The sequence below is a fragment of the Tinamus guttatus genome, unplaced genomic scaffold (genome assembly GCF_059628265.1).
Source record: "Tinamus guttatus ecotype Peru unplaced genomic scaffold, ASM5962826v1 Tinamus_guttatus_pri_ptg000060l, whole genome shotgun sequence".
NCBI classification, from domain to species: domain Eukaryota; kingdom Metazoa; phylum Chordata; class Aves; order Tinamiformes; family Tinamidae; genus Tinamus; species Tinamus guttatus.
In genome coordinates, this window is record NW_028288594.1 from 466,988 (window position 1) to 488,321 (window position 21,334).

Sequence of the window (21,334 nt, forward strand, 5' to 3'; positions counted from 1 at the left end):
GAACCATATGAGCAATATCAGAATTTCTCCACTTTACAAATACTCTTTAGCATACTGAATTATTCAGATTTTGTAAGAGCTTTTCAAATATCTAATTTACATGAAAAAGAGAAAGATAAATGTTGCAGAATGATCAGATATGGACATCGAGCTGTAGACTTACAAGGTTAGATTTAATGCATTTATTCTGAGTTCATCTGTACTGGGTACTGCACATTAGTACAGCTCTGCCAGCATGAGCAACCAAAACTTGTTTGTTGCCTTACGTATGAGATCTCCTGGCAAAGCAAACCACTAGCTTTTTCTAGTGGTTGAGTTTTGCATTTCAAAATTTAACTTGAAATAAAAGTTGTTGACGCAGGTGGCCTGCAACCAAGCATGCAGAAATTTGCCTCTGGTTCAGGTATATGCCATTTTATGAAATGTTACTATAACAAGCTGTGGTCAGGATTTTCCTCCCTTGAAAAAAAAATTACATATTTAATCTGTGGGGCTATAATAGGTACAGAAGTCAAAGCAGTTGTTCACAACCTGAAAAAGCACAACCCATAACCATTTGCTGACTCTGATTCTCTGGTGTGTCCCAGCCCTTTTATAAGTGGGATGGCAAACACATCCAGAGAGGCACTCAGGCCTGGCCATTTTGAATTCACTATTCTTTAGTACCTTCGGAAGTATTTTAAATTAATCACATCCCTCCTATGCCAGGATAAAAATGTCTGCACGTGACCTTCCATGATGGAACATCTGCTGTTATCTGTAGTTTAGCAACACACTGTGTATTTAGAATAATATGATTTCTTACACAAAAAATGTGTCTGCTTCATCAAAGGCTGGGGGATCAGTGCTGGTGAGTGCCTGCTGGTCGCTCTAAACTGCCACATTTTTCAGCGAGTGGATGCTGATGTGTAATTGTTGATTTAGTACACACTGTGACAAGCAATGGCTCAAAAATAACAGTTACTGGAAAAGTAAAAGCATCAGCTGATCTTCATGAACTGTATATATACTATATAACAAACACTCTTCTAATTAAGTCTTTACACTTATAGATTGAAATGTCTTGCTTCAGGGAATTGAAACATAAAGTGAAACATTAAAAAAATAGCATAAAATGCCATTATAAAAGTAAGGATGTCAAGAAAAATATGTCAAAAACATTAAGCATGGGGAGGACTTTTATAGATACAATTAAGTGCGAAGATCCATAAAATTCCCAGCTCTATCCAAACTGGGAAGTCTGGGAATGTGTCTGCTTTTGGTGTTATCACTTCTATCAGAGATCTGTTTTTTTCAGGACTGCAGGGTACTTCTGAAGAACAACAAAATATTTATTGTACCTTTTCAGAAAAAAAAGAAGACCAACTTTTTGTCTGTTTCTCTCTGTCTACTCTGGCCACTAAGGGAAGATGAATGATCATGTGGAAACTGGACTTTTCCTTTAAAAGGATAACTTTAGTCTCATTGGCCTATTTTCATTTAATGGCTCTTTATCAATAAAGATTCTGATATCTGTCTTGAAACAATAAATTGCTGTGTTATCAGCTATGCAAAATACTTTGCATACATCAGAAATAATGGATAGAAGATATAAGGCATATTATGAAAATCAACTGCAGCAGTTTTCCCTTAGCTCTTACTTCTAGTCATTAAGTTTTTTAAAAGAGAACAGGGAAAGGAGAGAGGAGAACACAGAAGCAGAGATCTGTGCTATGCCAAGAAGAGGGAGGAAAAAAAAAATGAGAGATTTCTTTCTCTGTTTTAAGCACTGATGCACCTCTACTTTCCTTTGTTGCTGGACTTTTGACTATCTGAGAAAAGCGGTTTTCCTTTTTGCATATAATTTTCTTTTTCACACTAAACAGCTTTGGATTTGTCTTCATTAACAGAGATGAGAAATTCTTAGTGAAAGGAAGTTAGTTACAAATAACTAAGTCATGCACACTCAGAAAAGAAATTTCTGCATTAGTATGGCAGTTCCATACTACAATCTTCCAGTGAAAAAAAAAGGTAAGTAAAGGTAAATACTTGAGTTTGTTACTACGTCTGTAGATCATGATCATCAGTGTGAGATGAAAGGAGTAAAAGACAGAGAGAGAGAGAGAGAGAGAGAGAGAGAGAGAGAGAGAGAGAGAGAGAGAGAGAGAGAGAGAGAGAGAGAGAGAGATAAGCATTGGTTGTCCCTCCAAGATCTCTTCCACTAAGGCCACTTGTGGCCTGCATTTGAAAATGAAGTCCAGATTCTGTTTTTTTTTGTTTGTTTGTTTTTTGGGTGTTTGTTCTTTAAATGAAGGGTTGCATTCTGCAGAGTCTGAGCATACCACATGGGGTGCCCATGCCTTATGTAGGCTGCGCACACTGATCAGGTTGGGTGTCTGGTATGCTTGGCTCAAACTGAAGAATTCCTGAGCGTGACTTAACCATGAGGCAGCAATGTGCCCTCGTGGCCGAGAAGGCCAATGGGATCCTGGCCTGCATCTGGAGGAGCGTTGCCAGCAGGTGGAGGGAGGGGATCCTGCCCCTCTGCTCAGCTGTGGTGAGGCTGCACCTGGAGTATTGGGTGCAGTTCTGGGCTCCACAGCACAAGAAGGACATTGAGCTTCTAGAGAGGGTCCAGCAGAGAGCCACAAAGGTGATCAAGGGACTGGAGCATCTACCTTATGAGAAAAGACTAAACAAGCTGGGCCTGTTTAGCCTGGAGAAGACTGAGAGCAGATCTGATCAATATGTATAAATACCTGAGAGGAGAATGTAGGGAGGATGGGGCCAAACTTTTCTCGATGGTGGCCAGTGACAGAACAAGGGGTAATGGGTAAAATTGAAACACAGGAGGTTCCATCTCCATATGAGGAAGAACTTTCCTGTGAGGGTGACAGAGCACTGGCACGGGCTGCCCAGAGAGGTTGTGGAGTCTCCTTCTCTGGAGATCTTCCAAACCCATCTGGATGCCACCCTGTGCCACGTGCTCTAGGTGTCCCTGCATGTGCAGGGGGGTTGGACTAGATGATCTCTAGAGGTCCCTTCCAACCTCAACCCTTCTGTGATGACAGGGGAAGAATCAGAGAAGTGCTTGTTTTATTTATAGGTGTGTGTCTGTGTGTGTTTGTATTTTAAAGCAGTAAATACATTTAAGTGATTAATACTTATCCTAAAGCTAAAGCAAGATAGTCAGAAACCCTGAGCCATTTTTTACGCCGCACATCAAAAAGAAAGAGAAGATTTTATCTAAGTGGTTTAATGGTAATTCTGCTATTTTCATATTATATATAAAATTTATCTATACAATTTTACTTACTTTAACATTAAAGTCTGCATTAAAACTGCACGGATAAAACTAATTAAGATAGAATACAGCAGATAAAGGTTATCAATAGATTGACATCTTTCTTCTTGCTGTCCTGTACTTCAATCCAGTTGCTGAACAGGAGCAATAAATGCTTTACTCAGCAGGATGAGCAACTGGTGAATACATGAAAAGGCAATTATGGACTACCGATAAGTGTACCATGTTATACCAGAATTTAAAATAACAACAATAATAATAAAACTCTTATGCTCCTAGAGTAGCATAAAATGGTAAGATAAAACACTGGTTGAAAGACAGGAGTCTACTAATTCCTATATATGAAGTCCTTAATATCCACATGGAAATCTCTGTAAGTGTTGTTTGTATCTTAAGAATATTCAAAAACTCTCCCTCCTTTTTTACAAGAAACTCTTCCCATTTTTTCATGGTTTGAACACTCCTCTTCTTCTGCATTATTACAGACCATTTGGTAAACGTAACAACTGAATCTCCTGTTCGGTTTCTGTTCTATATGTAATACAATGTCTCTGTCAAAGTAAACTTCATGACTGTAAGTCTGAAATGAGAAAAATGATTTTGATTTCAGTCTCCACTCCCACAACTTGTGAAGAAAACTAACACTGGTTACCTCCATGATCAGACAGGAGTTTTAAGTAGACAGCTGATGTTTCAGATAAAGGACAAAATTTTAAAAGTTTGAGAGGTTTCACACTTGTTTTAGGATTTCAAATTTAAGTGCAATTCAGAGCATTCAAGTTTAATTAAGATCCTAAGTTGTCTATACAATCAGTGATAAAAGAGGTGTTTCAGGGAACAAGTCAGATGATTGAAGTTTGATACCTAAATTTGAACTGTATGAGCAGCCCACCACATTTCTCCAAACAGAATGTAGGGAGGACCTGGCAAGTTCTAAAGTGGAACTGAAGTAACTATCCAGGGAGGGACTATTCAAATTGACAAATGTATCAGAAATACTAAAGATCAAAGAATGTTTTGATTTCACATAATGGAGATATTCAGATAAACAAACTACTTTCTGATGGAATACTTAAATTTCTAAGTATTCCATACATGTAATATTGTACAATACTACTATGTTGTACAAGTCTTATCCACAATACTTGGTAACACAATTTATACATGTGCTTCAAATTTGGAGAAGGAATGAATGTGAGGTGAAATGTAAATGAGTGTAGTGACACATTAGCATAAGTAAAGCACAAAATTTCTACTCACCACATCCCAGGACTCAAGTAATGGAATACTCTTGAGGAGAATCCCACGATCATTACAGTGAAAATCAAGATGAGCTCTTCCCTCAGCTCCTATTTGAGTAACTGCTACAATGGATAACAAATCCAGTTCATCTTCGTAGTCCACAATCTTAAATGTCTTGGGAAAAACAAAAGCTCGAATATACATATCAGACATAACATTATTTTTCCTTCTCTCAGAATTCTATAGCTCTTTCCAGTGAAAGAAGAATTAGAACATGGAAAGAAAGTGTAGTTCAAGTCTTCTGACATCAAAGACTTTGTGAACCTGATATCCAGCAGGTATCCTTCCAAACACAAACTGTTCAGCATATCACAACAAAATTCCTTATGATAGAGAAGAAAATGATGTTCTGAACACTCCTAACGTGCAAACGCATATATAACATGCAGGAAAGAGAATAAAAAATACATTGAAAATACTTTGAAAGTGACAGAAGAAATGTATCATTTAAACTCCGTAGTCTCCGCTGAAGCAAATGTGTTAGATTATGGTTTAAAACCACGGCCAATGAAAGGCTTTGCAATAAATGTTTCAATGAGATGTCTGAATGGAGAGTAATATTCTGTCACACCAACATTTAAATTCTGTGCCACTGAAGTTGCATGGAGTTATGATGGTGATTTCACAGGGCGTAAGCTCAGTTCTTACAAGAAAGAGAATATTCAAACCACAAATGCCAGCCAAAAAGAAAAGAGCCAAGTGAGAAGGAGGAAAGGAAGCAGTTAGAAGGTAAGACAAAGACAGCCAAAGACACAGGATGAAGAATACAAAGATTAACATAGGTAATGGTTCCAGCCATAGCACCTGAAGTCAGAATATCTTCTGGCCTGCTAAACTTCTTCAACAACCCATGATCCACTTTTCTTCACTACATAATAGTTACCTCTTGCTCTGGGTCATCATCTAGCAAATTATAACGTTTTTTCACCACTCGACCAGAAGCTGTTACAGTAACAGCGCTGTCCACCTTGGGAGAAAAAGAGACAGTCTGTTTCAGACCATAGCCTGTTTTAAATTGTTAATATCTATTTGACAAAGCATCTGTTTCATGAAAGTCTTCTTGATACCATTTTACTCATATACGGCTATGACTGGCTCTGTTGCTGCTATCACCATCTTACGAAGGCTCATGAACTTGGTGGCTGTAAGATACTACTGCTCTCCACTCTACTCTTGCTCAGAGATTCTCCGCCCTTTCAAGGTGTCAAAGATGCCAACGTCTCAGCTATTGTTAGCCAAGATGCTAAATGGTACCTAAGGCAGTTGTGTCATCACCAATTTGCTTCTTAAACTGTTCCAGAAGATGAGGAAAGTATCTTAACCAGAGTTGTTTCTACTGGACACCACTAACACTGGAAACACTCAAAATTAGGATATCACTGTCTTAACAGAATTCACAAGGAAAAGCTACAGCACAGACACCATTAGAACTTGTATTTCTTAGCCATTATTCAAACAAAAATCATCTTTCCTAAACAAATCATAATAAGACACTAAGTCATTAGCTGTCAAAGCTTATTTGTTCCAAATTCAGTACAAGTTCTATTCCTAAGATAGTAAAGATTTTTAATACACATACTTTTCTTCTAAGGTAGTGTCAAAATTAGAATCACTACTATAAAGCAGTTGCTTTTGTGTAAAAATACGATTTTGCGTGCTAAAAAAGGTAACAGTCATACAGCAACAGTCTAGGCGCAGTCATAAATTTTTCTTTGCAAGTTTGCTGCTTGACCTTTTCTGTTATTTAATCCTTTGTGCAATCTTCTATCCAAAAAGATTTCATGACACAACTGAGATGATAAAACAGCTCATTTCTATCGAAATGCTCAGATCATCCCCTTGTTACTTTGTTCTACTTTCTGGACTCTTCTGACTCATTGATGATTCAGTTCTGGTCCATTTCAGCTTCAATTCAGCTCACCAAGACAGCAGCTGAGTACTCACCTTTTTTGCTGGACTATTCTGCTATTTTAGTGCACCAAATTGGCTCCCCCACGATTAGATGAGTGCCAAATGCGTCACAGGAGAGTGAAGTGTGCATGGTCAGAAGAATCATCCTTTCAGCAGCAACAATGTGCTGCCTTTGTTGTCTTATAAGCTTACCCATGAGTAATAAGAGACTTGAAACATTTTGGCCATTTGTATGATTATTCTAAAGACTTGACCAAAGTACCAGTGATGCACAGAATTCTCTCTTGCTGGCACCATCTGTTGAAGAAAATCTGTCACCAGCTTCTGAGCATGTTTTGACAATATCAGTGAACACACCATTATACTGTTCACTATAACGTTTTCTGAGAACTTAAAAGACTGAAGGCTTCAGAAAGCTATGCTGAAAATATAGGTCATTTTCAAAATTTCTCTCATATCAGCTTAGTGGAAGTCCAAGGATTATTGAACCCCTTAGGCTCAATTAGGCTCACAGGATTTGGCTTATAAAACTCATATGCACAAACCCTTTGTATACTCTCAAAAATCATACATTGAAATCCTGGATATTAGAAAATGCTGTTATAAACTCACACTATTTTCCCTGTTGGCCACAATCATAAAGTCTTCTGCAATTTCCATTTGAGTTATATTATTTTCCACCTCCTTAAACTTCAAGACTCTGCAAAAGAAACAGAATATACAAAATAAGTCATGTAATCTACCTGATACTATATTTCTATATTTATGATTAAAAAAACCCCACACATTACAATATCAGAAATAAGTAGATTTGAAATAAATGTGAATTGAAAAAGTAATTTATGACATTTGAGAACAATGGTCCCAGCATATTATTCCTATCACAATCTAGTGTTGCCTGTTAGTATCCACATTTACCATGGAGAAATCTGCAGATGTTCCTATTAGAACTCCTGATTCTGACAAACTCACAAATTTTCCAGTGTCTAGGCGTTAATGACAGATCTTTGGCCTGCAGGTGTTCAAACTGCTGAATTTATCTAGTTCTGTCCAGAAACTGTCTCTCACAAGCTTCAATATTCTGTGATGCATATCTATTGATATTACATAATATGCCAAATTTTCTGTAAGAATATATGAAAAAAACATAATACTCGCTTCAATAATCTGTCTCTGACAGAAATTATTTACAAATGTTTAGCAAAAGACTGTAGAATGATACATGTGCAGAACAAACTGCTCCTGTTACTCAAGTTTCTTACAGTCTGTAGTTTAATGATTTCTTCAGCCAGAGATTACATCTGGACAGCTTGTTCAGTAGCCACCCATCAGATGATCTCTTCTCCAAACTTTTACATCCATTGATATTTATTTGTTCAAGTCCATTTAACATTTTCAGAACAATAAACAGAAAACTACCGTTCTCTTTCCATCCCTATTTCTCCCTAACTTATCTTGCAAATGTGATCTTGGGATGTCAAAGAGTGGTATCACCTATCTGTATGGAAAGCAGTTCTCCCATTCTACTGATGACCCATGGAACAAGCATATTCAGAGATTCTACATGGCCGTTACTTTATTTAATTTGAATTTAATTCAAATTGTCCATTTTTTTTTGATATTGTACTGTCAAAGATGTCAACCTTCAAAGTAACAGAAGGGTGAAGTAAAAACCAAGAGCAGACAAGTTTTCTGGGCTTCCACCTATATTGTTTGAACACAGGAACATAGAACCCATCCAATTTTGCTTCATTCTGCTGCTAATGGGAGGAAAAAAAAAAAAAGTCCCAATTCTTGAATTACCTGAATTCTTATCCAACTCCCTCTTGCTGCTAATTTTCTGCCTACTCTAAAATATATGTTTGTTTTAGTGCAAACACAGACACAGAAAATACAGAACCTCAAATACAATAAATTGCTAGGGGACAGCTGAGCATGGCACTGAGAAGCAATGGTTATCAGGGACCATAGGAAAAAAAGTAAGAAAAAAAGAAAAAAGGTTAATATCATGCAATATGACTGGATAATTCACAAGATTAAACCTGTATGAAGAATTAGAAAATACACAGCACCAGTTGAAAGTCCAGACTTGTAAAAGAGGTAAGGTTTCAAAATTGGGTTTAAGTGAATTTTTATAAAGGATGATGGAATGAAAAAAAAAATCCAGATTATTAGCATACAAGCAACAAGGCATTTATTTCACTGAAGCTTTTGCACATATCAGATTTTCAGAAGTAAAAATCATTGCCTAGATGCTACTCTTCGTTTAAAAAAAAAAAATCCAATGTGTTTTTCTTATGACAGTCAAAGTGTTCCAGCCCGAACAAGGAATTTCAGAAATAAACTCTGAATTCACAAATCAGTATGAGTAATAAAAACTTTACAAAGGGAACTTAGCAAGTTGAGTGATGTAGATGTAAGATAGAACCTGTTCTTTCATAATTGTACTTAATCTCCATTGCCAAAAGGAGTCAATAAAATATATACTATTATAATTTACACACAAGGATCATGTTGAGTCAGAGAAGGCCATTTCTACACAAACACTTGAGTGCTGCAGAAAATACCCTGTCAATCTTGTGAACATCTCTGAAATTATGAGTTACCAATCACGAGTTACCCACCACTTGACTCACAGTAATTGTCCTTTCAGACAACCCTATCACATAAGAAATACATATTTAGGCAGTCTTTCTGGGAGCCAACTCTTTATTCCCCTAAAGATTTTCCATTACGCTGAGCATTATAAATATGAGCATTATACTTTTTCTCACGCACGCATCTGCATACACATGCGAATGGAAATCTGGAATCTGTTCTGACTCTTGATAATTCACGGAATTATGCTAACTCCTATAAATCTATGCATGGGCATGTACATAATTATCAGATGTGCAAGTTCACATAGTTGTGCCAGAAGAACAGATTTTAAATGATACTGTATACAATTTTTTTCTTAAAGACATTTCCCTGACCCAGCACCCCACCAACCATGGCAGTGCTACTGTGACCTTTGTTTAACTCCCATATAATATTCTAAAATATAAATAGTTACTACAAGTTCACTAACTTCCTAACAAAAATAAAATTTGAGGAAAAAATGCTCATACTTTATCAAATTTGGTCCAGCGTGGATTATTCTACCTGACATATCTGGATGGAAATATATCCAATCGGGTTCCAGTGAACAGCATTTCATATCCTGTATGCCATTTTTTGCCTGAAGAAAGAAGGAAAAGCTTATAATATTAATATTCCAAAAGTCTCATAGATGTAATTGAAGAGGAAGTGCTTAGTTCCTCTCCACATGTATCTGAAGGATTATGAAGATTACTGGTAATTTGACCAGAAAGAATGGCAGTGGGACAATAATGAGAAAAACAAACTTGAACAGTTCCAATTCTAAAGAAACAAAGTTCAGCATTTGTTATTATATAACAACCAATGACTTTAGACATCTCCTCTTGCCTCTCCTAAAGTAACGGCACAATGAAGATTTAGCTTAGGCTCTGCAAACACTTCAACAGTTCTAGCAATGCAAGTTGTTTAACACCAGGCGCAGTCTCTTTTGTGCAAATATTTGCACTATGTGCAAGTCTGTGATAGTCTGATTTCAGCTGCTAACTGCTTAAAACTGCAAGATTTTCATAGTTTTTTTTGTTGTCGTTGAATTCGCCTGAACCTGATCATTCGAAATTTCAAATGCATGAACCCATACAAAAAAAAAACAGGTGAAAAAAGGATTGCGCAAGTATTTTTGAATCAAACCTCAGTTATGGTTGTGAAAAATCTGTTTTAAGATAAAAGCAACAGGAGAGAAAACACTGATTTGATCAGGCTAGTAAGAGATGAGGCATTAATGAATTATGAATTAATGAAAAATCCTGAACTGACAGGCCTGAGAGCTGCCTTTATTACAGAAATATTTTCAAGTCAAATGCTGACCTAAAATAAAAGCTGAAATGAACAGCTGACAAAAGAATATATGATAAATAATAATTTAATAAAAATAAATACACCCAAGGTGGCTGGATTAAAGTAATGAAATCTTTCAAGAAAAAAGGATAGAACCTAGTATAAACCATTCACAACAAGGAAACACACTTCAGTTTCTTTAAGCTTGACATGTTTCCACAGTCATGCTATTTGGCAGGCTGACCAGTGAGAAGTGCAGTAAGATATCACCATGTAAGGAATTCAGGTGCAAGGATCTGCTTAAACCTTTACTTCTAAGCTGGGGGTACTGTGTTATATAGCACTGGCAATGCTAGGTCTGAATGAAGTATCAGAAGCAATCCTAATCAAACTAAAATATTTCAGAGATGACTGCACTGGATTGCAGATACAACACTGCTGGATGATCCCTATAAGAACACCGCACCAAAAAAGACACTGGTTCTTCAAGCACTATTCAGAAGGAGAGATGAGGACAAACAAGATACATATGCATTTCAGAGAAGCTGCTGAATGTATTACCAAAGCCTTGTCTTTCAGAGAACAAATATGGAAGACTCCTTTATCTTTTTTCTTGTTAGGTGTGATGATATAATGCCAAGGATAACCTCCAATTTGAAATGCATTCTCCAGGGAAGATACTTCAAATAGCAAAGGTGGGGTATCTGCAAATATTGGGTAATGTTAAGAGCGTTAGTAGCAGAACATTCATCATTTCATTGATCCTTACAATTCTAAATCCCAATAACATGACTAATTCTTCAGAACTTTTTAAGACTGAAACACCCAGGTAGCAATCATTTCCCTAGCACTGGCTATACCACATCACCTAGCACAGAGGGGTACATCCGCACTTCCCTAAGGAAGGTTACTGCCTTCTCACATCTCTGGGCTGAACTTCTCTTCTGAGGTCTTTGACTTATGTCATTCCACATGAGTTGGGTAAGCAGAGGCTTAGAACACAATTAAAACTAATCCAGCATTTGAACGAAACAGGAGAAGGGACATTCATGTGGGCAGGTCAAAAAACAAATCTAGAGGAACATTGCGATCTTGAGAAACAGGCTAACAGCAGCAACCTCTTCAGCTGGCAACCAAAGCTGGCTTGGTGAAAAAGAATGAGACCAAACATCACATGTCATTACTTACCTGGGCGTTCACACATATTTAGGAAATATAGTAGAAGAAATTTACAGAATTGAACACACAAAGACTTCTGAATCTGAGTACTCCTTCCCTTTTTGTCTAACACTGCAAACAGCATGGAACATAATGAAATCAGTAGTGGAGTTCATAAAAATAAAACAAAGAAACTTTTCTATTTAATGGCAAAAGGAATCTAGTTCTCCCTTTAATGCAATGGTAAAAATACACAGACAATGTGCCATTCTTACAAACCTTCTGTGTACCAAGCAAGAGAAGCATCTCTGAACAAAATCAACAACAGAGATTTAAAACTTTTCTCAATTAGCTAAATAAAAAATAACTTCTACAACTAAAATTGAGACTGAAAAATCATCTCTTTTTTAACAGTGAAATGCTGGAGAAGAAAAATAATAATAATAAATAAATCTGTGACTACAAGAGGCATTTAAACAGGCAAGATATAAATATCCAAGCTGAAGTATTGTATGGAGGCCATGGTTCTCATCTGGTCTTCTGTGTTTGTAATTACTAAAATTAAGTCTGACTTTATCTTTATGCCTTCTTAAGATTCAATTTACAGTCATACTTTTCCTAGGAGGCCAACTGAAAGTTACTTATGGAACAGCCTGTATCACTCTGAAGTATCTTGAACTTTCCTGAAGGATTCATCCAGTTTTGACTTGTTCTTGTCCTGCTTATTCTGTATAGTTAGCCAGACCATAACTGATGATGTTAAGATGTCACATCACATCAGAACTTATATTTACATAGTGCTTCTCTCTTTTACCTTCATTCTTATTTCAAGATTTTTAGCCAGTTAGATTTGAAGCAAATTAGTTTGCCCATTGCAAAGTCTTTTCTGAGCTGCAATATGCCTGTCTTCTCATTCTCTCTTGGACTAGCACGTAGGAAATCAAAAACCATGAAGGGTGTAGCAAAGTACCATTTATGAAAACTGAAGCATCTGCAGAAGTTTGGAGAATGCTGCATTATTTGGAGCATTAAGAATGCTGCATTAAGAAAGATCTACAGCTGTTAAAACTGGCCAGAAAATGAAAAATAAGTCAGGCAATTTTGTTAATATTTCAGCCCATGGGCTTTTTAAATAAAAAATATATAGTAAGGACTCTCAAAAATTCTGGTATATGAACTAAGCAAGGGATTTTAAATCCATTTCAATTGATTTCAAATTTAATGAAAAGATACGTCTTTTTAATGCTCATTTGACAAAGATTTCTAAGGTCATAGTCACCTAGCCCACTGCTATAGCCAAAACTCTGCTGCCAAAATGCGTTATTTCCTCGTATGTGATACTTGTTCTTGCCGCTCAATAGGTGAATACTGTTATTAATCCTAAATCCCTTGCAATGCCAATTGGCAATTTGCAGTTGAGTCCCTCTGTTCATTTCCTTAAAATCTCTTCCAGCCTCTAAACATAAAGCCAAGTTGCTCCTGGCAGTACTAACTTGCATTTGTTCTAAATGTGGGAAAAAATGAGCAAAATATATTCCTCTTCATCCTATTTGAAACCATTGAATCTTTTAATAATATCTCAAACTACAATTTTAAATTATTGACCTTTCAGAAAGTCACATTATGGTTTTACGACCATAATGATTTACAGTTACCTTTTTCATTCTTTCGACTGTGACCAAAGTCAAAGTCAGCAATAACTAAAACTCCCTACCAGCCAATAGCTGCTTGGGAACCTACATGCTTTGATCTTATACATTTCCTCTTGGGGACCTATCACACCATAAAAACAGCACCATAACTATTGTCACTCTTTCTGTCAATTTCTGTAGATAGCCTAGGACTAAGTAAGCAGGAAAATCACAAACAGTTAAATTACAGTAAGTGTAAGCTTAAACTCTGCAACTGTTAAAAGCTCCCTCACTGAAGGGGTTACATGATGATGAATATTCAGTCAGCCATCTCATTCTTAAAAGAAAACAACTCAAAAACCACAGGAATGCAACTATCGGAAACAGCAGCGACGGAAAATGTTTGTCATTAACTTCAAGACTTCCTAACTACAAATTCTTCAATACAATTCAAGATCAAAAACATTCTTCCACAATACTTTGTTATTTTCAGACTTCAGTTTAAAGTCAGTGATTCATAAGAACTGAAAAATACCTGGTATCAGCTGCCTTTTAAAGCTGCCATAGCATGTTTTCCGCAGGGCCCCTAACACTAAATTATGGTTTAACCAGACTGAGACAGAGAGAAAAATGAACAGAAACATGCCTTTGCAGGACACAAGACACAGATCATAGCTCCCTCTCTTTGTTTTGATAATGCATTGCATTTTAAGTGAAAGCATTAGCTGTCTAAGTCTGTATTTTGTGTACCCTCCATTTAATATAAATCTGGTTTCGTCTCACTGCTATATACCGACTCTGTGAACAAAAAGATCAACTTTTTTTTTTTTTTTTTTTTTTTTTTACAGGAATGTTCGCTTGTAAAAAATAATATTTAACTGAGAAACATCCGAAGATTAAAAAAGGCATGCATATTTGATATAGATGAACCGGCATTTATCAAAGCACATAAATGTGAATTTGCAGGAATGTGCTTTCAAAGGAAAGTGTTTCACACGGAGTCTTGGTCTTTGGTCAATCATTGAGATTCTTAGCACGACATTCTAAATCTCAAATGCACCATGAAACATGACTGTTTGGTTGTTTGGCTTCAGAGAAATTAATCAAGTCTCTAAAATAACAGACAACATTCATAAGTTGATGATGTGAGACATAGGAATTGTTTTCAGAGATGATCTTGAGGGCTGAATTTATTTGCAACAAGTAGAATAATCAAAATGCAAACATGACAAATTATATTGTCTCCTTGAATTCCTTCTGCAGTTTGTCTCGTGTCTTATGCTTAAAAGTGTACCACATTTTTAATAGGTTTACATAACAGTTGTCCTAAGCCTCTCTCGCCTCCCAGAGTGGCTGCGTCTCAAGAACAAGTAAGGGGATTCTGCTTCAGTGCTTTAAATATTTCAAATAGTTTATTTTCTCTTCCAGTTTTATAGGCAAGCCCTATTTAATTAATTGTTGCAATTAGAAGAAAAGCACTTTTTTATATATACTGTAAAACCAGAAGTAGAGTCACTAAACAATTAAGAGTACAATAATTTTAATGTTCCTTGGTGTGAAATAGTCATAAATAAACTATAAAAGTCACCAGCTAGGATAAAACAAAGATCACAAATACCTGTTATTTTAATGTTACACGGAAGACCAAACGGATACTTTCCTACAATTCCCACTTGACCATTCCAGTTGAATTCGTATCCCAAATCAAACGGCTCTTCCATGAACTATAATAATGCAAAACAATTTAGTTTTATTGAAATATATTTACTTACTGTTCAGTTTTACTGCTTCATTGTTACTGCATTTATTAATTTCCTCCGGAAGTTTTATTTTGGAATTAACATCAGCTTTTTATTGGAAAAAATATATATATATAAACTCAAGTCTCACTGCAATTCTATTTCAAGTAAAAAAAAAAAAAAAAAAGAGAGCTCTTCCATGTCTATCAGTTTGTAAACTTAACACTTTATCCTGCAATTATGGAGTAGGTGAGCAAAGACCAGCACACTCTGCTTTGGTATTTTATTTTCATGGCATGCACCCATGTGGATATGAATATTAATATTAATGTCCTGTTGCCCCCAAACAGTGTGAACTTTATGAAAAAAATCCAGTTTCATTACCTTTTCAGAGATGGCCTGGAAGTTATAGAGCCTGACCAGACCCACACTATGCATTATGATCAGGACTCCATTAGAAACAGCAACATCTGTCACACTATTTCCAAATATCTGGAAAAAGGAAGAGAAAAATATTCTATTAGGGAAGACATCATTGAGAGGTGATAAAAGATACTGAGATTACTTTCTTAATTTTGCAATCACTTTCATTTTTTGACTATAACCAAAACTGATGGCAAGTGTTTTAGTGGCAGAGGGCTCTTATAGCTCATCTAGGTTCTTCTGAGATTCTGTAATACTTGGCACTACAGTAACACCTCAAGTTAGATAAATCACCCCCTTGTAAGCACATTCATTCTCCTATTAAGTCTCAGTATGTCTCCAAATCATGTTACCCAGTTATGGCAATACATGAATAGATGATATTACCCAGCATCCCACAGATAGTCAATAGCAAAGCTAACACTTCAATCTGAAAATACTGATTTCGCATCCTCTGTTCTTTCTTCATCACCAGGGGAAAATACAAGCCTAATCATGGCTCTGTGACTGCACACAGCTGCAGTAAAACTACATTATCCAGCTGTCAGAACACAGAATCCTCTGCTGAATCTCAATTAGACACAAGCATGGGACACTGACTACCCCCTTCAATGATTACGCTGTATTCATTTTTGCTAGTGCTTAGCACATCTCCACTGAAAAAAAGACAAGCAATTCTTAATATTTAATGAATAACACATGAAGATTGTAGAGTTCTTTTTATAAAAAGAAATTTGGAGCAGTTTTTACTTCTTAGTTGGAATTATTATGCAGAAATTAAAACAGCATTAAAAGATACAAAACAAACAAAAAGGTGAAATATTCCTAAATCCTAACATTGTCAGCAATCTTGTGATCAGTTTAGTCTTGAGATTAAAATGTACTTCTGAAACTCTGACCTTTTATTTAGTCTTGTGTCTCTTTCTCAATGTATTTGTTAGCTTAAAACAGTCTTCTCATCTCGAACTCCTATACCTGAGAACTTATTGCTTAGTACTTATTGCACATTCTTCTCAGTAAAAATGTTGTATAGCTGCATTCTACAATCCTGAATGCTAAACTTAATTCTAACTTGAACAGCAACAGCTTTATTCCAGGAACGGTTAAAGACAAAAAAAGTAAATGTATAGTTGAAAACTTAGCTATAACTAGGCTTTTTATTAAGCTAGCAGTTCTGTCTCAGTAAGACATTTTTAAGCATAAGTCCTAACCATGCTTACAGTACAGTAATCACTGCGAGCCCAAAACATAAATGTCTATTGAAAATCTAGCTGGTATAAGCCATACATGCAGCCTCTTCTCAAGAAATTTGTAAGCTCAGAGGCTGAATTCATCTAAATTTAAGTATTTGCCCCAAATCTATTTGACAGCATAGACCTCTGCAGTACCAAAATTTTAGAAGTCCTTACCCGATCCCTTTCCAATCCTTGGTCTGACAGCCTTATCAAGTCAAAATGAACACTTTGGATGTTCTCATTTTCCAGTTCTGAGCTCTCACCCTAACCAAAGGGCTAACACAAAACTCAATAATAAACTATGGGAAAACAAATGTATTACTAAGAACTAAAGTAGTCCAAATGCAAGTCTTGAGTCCTGTAGCCCCATTTCATTTTTCTTTCCTTCTTAAATAAAATTAGAATTGAAATTACGATAAATTTGGGAAATTCAGATTTGAGAGTACCCCGAGGATACAGTAACATTTACTCTAGTGACTAGTATAGGGGCAGATGAAAACATACTTTTATACATTGCTTGTACTACATTCATGATGAATTTGGTATCTCATTTGTAATCAGATTGAGAGTATCTTTGATACTGGTAAAAATTTTTGTTTTCCAATCCTAACCTGCTGGCAACTCTGGATCCCAAATGAAACTGTAGCTCACAGAGCCTTCACACCACCAGCCTAGATAGAGCCTGAACATTTCTACTCTACCATTTATAAGTTGCATCCAGAACTTTTTGGACCTAAAGTATATCTGCTTTTTCCACTGGAACCATTGGACTTGCCCTCCAGCTTGAGACTCCTCATGTACATATTCCTCTTTTCAGTTTACAAACCAAACTTAAAAACTTAGGAAGTCTCCCCTCTGTTTATAAAGCAAGACACATTTACCTTTAATTTTGTTTCCATATAATGATTTGTCACTGTATACAGACTTCAGAGACTATTATTACAAGTAGATACAGAAGCATATCTATCTTTCTTTAAGAGGAGGAAAAAAAAAAAAAGTCTGCAACAAATTTTATTTCTCTAATTTTTATAGATATCTAATTCTTATGATTCCTGTAAGCAAAGGCTATTTAAAAGTGTTTCTGCACGTAAAGGAACAGCCCAGTAATTGAATGCACACATAATTTCTGGTTTGGCCTTTCTGAGTTAAGGCTCTTTTTCATTCTCTATCAGACACAAAAAGGACATTACTCTTCATTAACATTTCTGGACACTAGGCCTTTTTAAGCTTATGAATAACCTTTGCAATACTGGAACACTCGCCTAGGCCATACCCGTCATATGATATAGTAAAGACCACAGTTAATAGAGGAATTAACTTACCTTTTTGTTTATTTCTAGCATTCCAATAAATGAAAGGGGTAAAACTTGGAATAGAGCAAGATGGAACAATACAGACTGTTGGATGCCTGCCTGGGAAGGAACAACACTGAATTATTCTTTAGGCAATTAGTAGCCATTGGCTATTTTCATCATCTAGCATAAGAGAGCACAGTATCTCCATAGCCGTACATTTTTTGATTCATTTGTAAATATTTAAGAATAACAGATTATTTTTCAAAAAACCCACCTGCCGTGCAGCTGCAGGTAGCTTATTCTGAGCTGACTTTATAACCATTACCTCTTGAGGAGTATCCCAGCTCAGGTATCTATTTGTGAGAAGAGGGAAGGCAAAATATAAAATCATCTAATAAGAAATACAGTATTTTACATAAAATATCATCTGCTAGAACTAGGCAGATACCAGTGTCCAGGCAAACTTTATTCAGTGCCTGACCTGGGAGAAGTACCCAAGATGTTGAAGGCCTGTAACTACGCAAAAGTAATGGAACTATATACCAGAAATGGGATATTTCACATGTGATCATGAGAAAACTTCCAAATATATTAGCTGTTGTAATTTTTCTCCTTTCATAATTCACTTTTTTTTTTAATCCTTCAGCCTAAGAGGAGATAATTTCTTCTGACAAGTGGGAAAAAAACCTACCCACCACCTATGCAGTTTAGCAGAAGCAGCAACTGCTCTGCTTTTAAACAGCAAAAATGGATACCGTATGGAGAGGAATACTCCCAGGTTAAAAAACTGCATACTAATAATTGTTACTTACATAAACTCAATGTTTAATACCTGAATTTGCAACAGGAACCAGCAAGGTATATTTTTTCCAGTATCTCTCCACTATCAGCCGAAAGACGTAGAAGCCAGTTCTGAGCTGTTAAGACTACCAGGGAAGATTTATAGTCCGATGGACTTGGCAGTGTCTCCCCCTACATAACAGAAGTTTATCAGAGGTTTAAAAAAAAATAAAAAATAAAAAAACCCACCTTACATCAGGACTATATATAACATTTTAACACAATAATAAGAAAACAAAAGTGAACACACATTCCAAAAACTAAAGATCAGGATATCTAAGCTCATGTTGGTGCTAAATTACTTTTTAAAACTTTCTTCCCCTGTACAAATAATTACAAGTATAACTGCTTATGGATCTAACTGATATCAGTCTTCATGAAAAAATAGTCAATGCAAGAATCACAGAATAAAATTACTCAACAGCAACTGCCCAGCCTTGGGATACATCTAAACTCTTGCTAATTCAAAAATAAATTAAAACAAACAAACAAAACAAAAAAACAGAATTTGCATTGTAAGGAATTAGAACCGAGTTGCACAAGAATAAGGCACTGTTTTTTAAATCTTCCACAGACCACCATGTAAAAGCATTCAAACATGCTGTTGAGAAATTTAAATAAGTGAAATATGTATGTATCAGCAGGAAAGCATAACTCTCAATTAAAATAATCAATCATGTATTTCAAACCTTAAAAGACCTTATAAACCTCTAAGCTGTTGAAAAACAATTCACAAGGAGACTCTTTTTTTTTTTAATTGGAAGATACTAATTTGCATTTGCAGAACAATAGTAATCTTACCAGTGGGCATTCCAATAATAAAGCATCTTCTATTTTTTCTGATTTAGGAGACTTTGGCTTTTGGTATAGTATTCTTGGCTCTTGTGCAATGCTGGAGGAAAATGATTGCTTATAATTAATCTACTTTATTAACTATTTTCATATGCTTTTATAAAACTTCTGTTCTCCTGTTCCTGTTCTCCTCAGGAAAGCCACAGTTCTAAACTGTTTCTTTTTACAAGTATCACACAAAACTGTTCTCAAAATACAGCATAAAAATTATTAGTATAAAATAGTATTTAAAAGCTAAACTTTTCTGTCTTGGGAGGCCATTTTTGTAATGAAAGGCTTTAGAGTAACATTTTTACTTTAATGATATGAATTCTCACTTTAATGATATGAAATGCTTCTTGCCTCACCAGAGATAGAGGCAAGAAGTGGTTTGGGCTTCCCATCCATGGGCCTGCCTGTGCTGCCCCCAAGCTCCAACCCTGCGGCTGCGTGGGGACCAGGAGAGTGCAGTGAAGCTGCACTGACTTGCAAATTACACAGTAACTGCAAGCATTCCGCAAGCTGTGCCTTTAAGTGAACAGTGATTTGATTTAATGCAGAATTTATAAACTGATTTTGTGACACATCCTTTAGGACCCAATGGAGGCAACTCCTGGTCACTGCCTTTTACTGGAAATTCGACAGTGCTGACAGTAATTAAAGGTAGACTTATGCACCTGGTTATTTTCTGGTTCACACAAGACTTATCTCAATTTGTAGGAGCTATCTGGATGAGTAAAGTTAGTTGCATACCTAGATCAGAAATTCAGAGTTAAACTATAAGCCCATTACCTGCTAATACAGCACCGGTAATTGTCAAAGTAAATTCTTCCTCTTTCATAAGCAATAGGAGATGTAGAATGAGTTGTCCAAACATTCTTGAATTTAGTACTTTCCTGAAACAGATAGTGACCATAACAGTGAAGGCTTCAGAACAAACCAGGCTTTTGGAAAATATTTCACTAAGATCCTGCATCTTAATAATTTACTTTAGTTGAACTCACGCTTCTGAATGCATACGGGAATCAATCAAGCAATGAATAAATCAATCAATAAGATGTTGGATTTGTTTGCTTTACGAGCGCTCCTGCCGCTCCTCCCGCGGGGTTGGCTCCCAGCTCCCGCTCCCGCCCGCGGCTGCCCCAGCCAGCCCGCCGCCGTTACCTGGCACATGATGCTGCGGAGCAGCCCCATGTTGGCCCTGTGGGCGACTCCGGCGTCCCTGGCGTAGAAGCCGCGCGCCCTCCTGCTGAGGAAGCGGCAGGCGTTGCGCGGCGCCATGCCCGCCCGCGCGGGGCCTGGCCCCGCGGCCCGCCGGGTACGGTAGTTCCCCGGCTACGCCTCGCGCTCCGCCCGGGGGCCGGGCCGCGCCGGCGGGGCGGGCTGCGGGCCGCATGGCAGCACGAGGCGCTGAGTGAGCGGCCAGGGGCGCCCTGCACGTGTGCGTGTAAGTGCTCCAGCTCGGGTTCGCTTTGCAAAAGCGGCGAAGCTGCCGGCCACCGCTGCAGGGATAGCGGAGCTTATCTTTAAAAAGAGCTTAAACGGGCGTTTCGTTCCTCGTGTGTTTCCGCCCCCGTGCGCAGTAAGCGCCTCCCCGCTGCGGCGCAGCAGCCTCCCTGGCGCTGGGGGCGGCCGTTGGGAGGCGGCCGTTGGCGCCCCGCGCCGCGGGCGCTCCTGGAGGAGCAGGCCGAGCCCGCCGTGATCCTGCTGCGGGGTGGGGCTGACAGCGGTGTTGTCGGGAAGTTGTTTTGTGCCTGCATGGCCGTTTCGT

At 37.2% G+C, this 21,334-nt stretch overlaps 1 protein-coding gene across 1 annotated transcript; it reads right to left on the minus strand.

Moving 5' to 3' along the window:
* Window positions 1-3,651: 3,651 nt before the first annotated feature.
* On the minus strand, window positions 3,652-20,861 carry DCAF17 (DDB1 and CUL4 associated factor 17). The gene is made up of 14 exons (XM_088519427.1): window positions 20,728-20,861; window positions 20,356-20,459; window positions 19,534-19,624; window positions 18,725-18,864; window positions 18,167-18,245; window positions 17,920-18,009; window positions 15,324-15,431; window positions 14,819-14,924; window positions 10,973-11,115; window positions 9,607-9,716; window positions 7,109-7,196; window positions 5,469-5,552; window positions 4,544-4,699; window positions 3,652-3,863 (listed from the first exon to the last, which is right to left on the minus strand). Exons 1-14 carry the CDS (start codon window positions 20,842-20,844, stop codon window positions 3,675-3,677), a joined length of 1,605 nt encoding a protein of 534 aa, XP_088375553.1. The 5' UTR covers window positions 20,845-20,861; the 3' UTR covers window positions 3,652-3,674.
* Window positions 20,862-21,334: the final 473 nt, after the last annotated feature.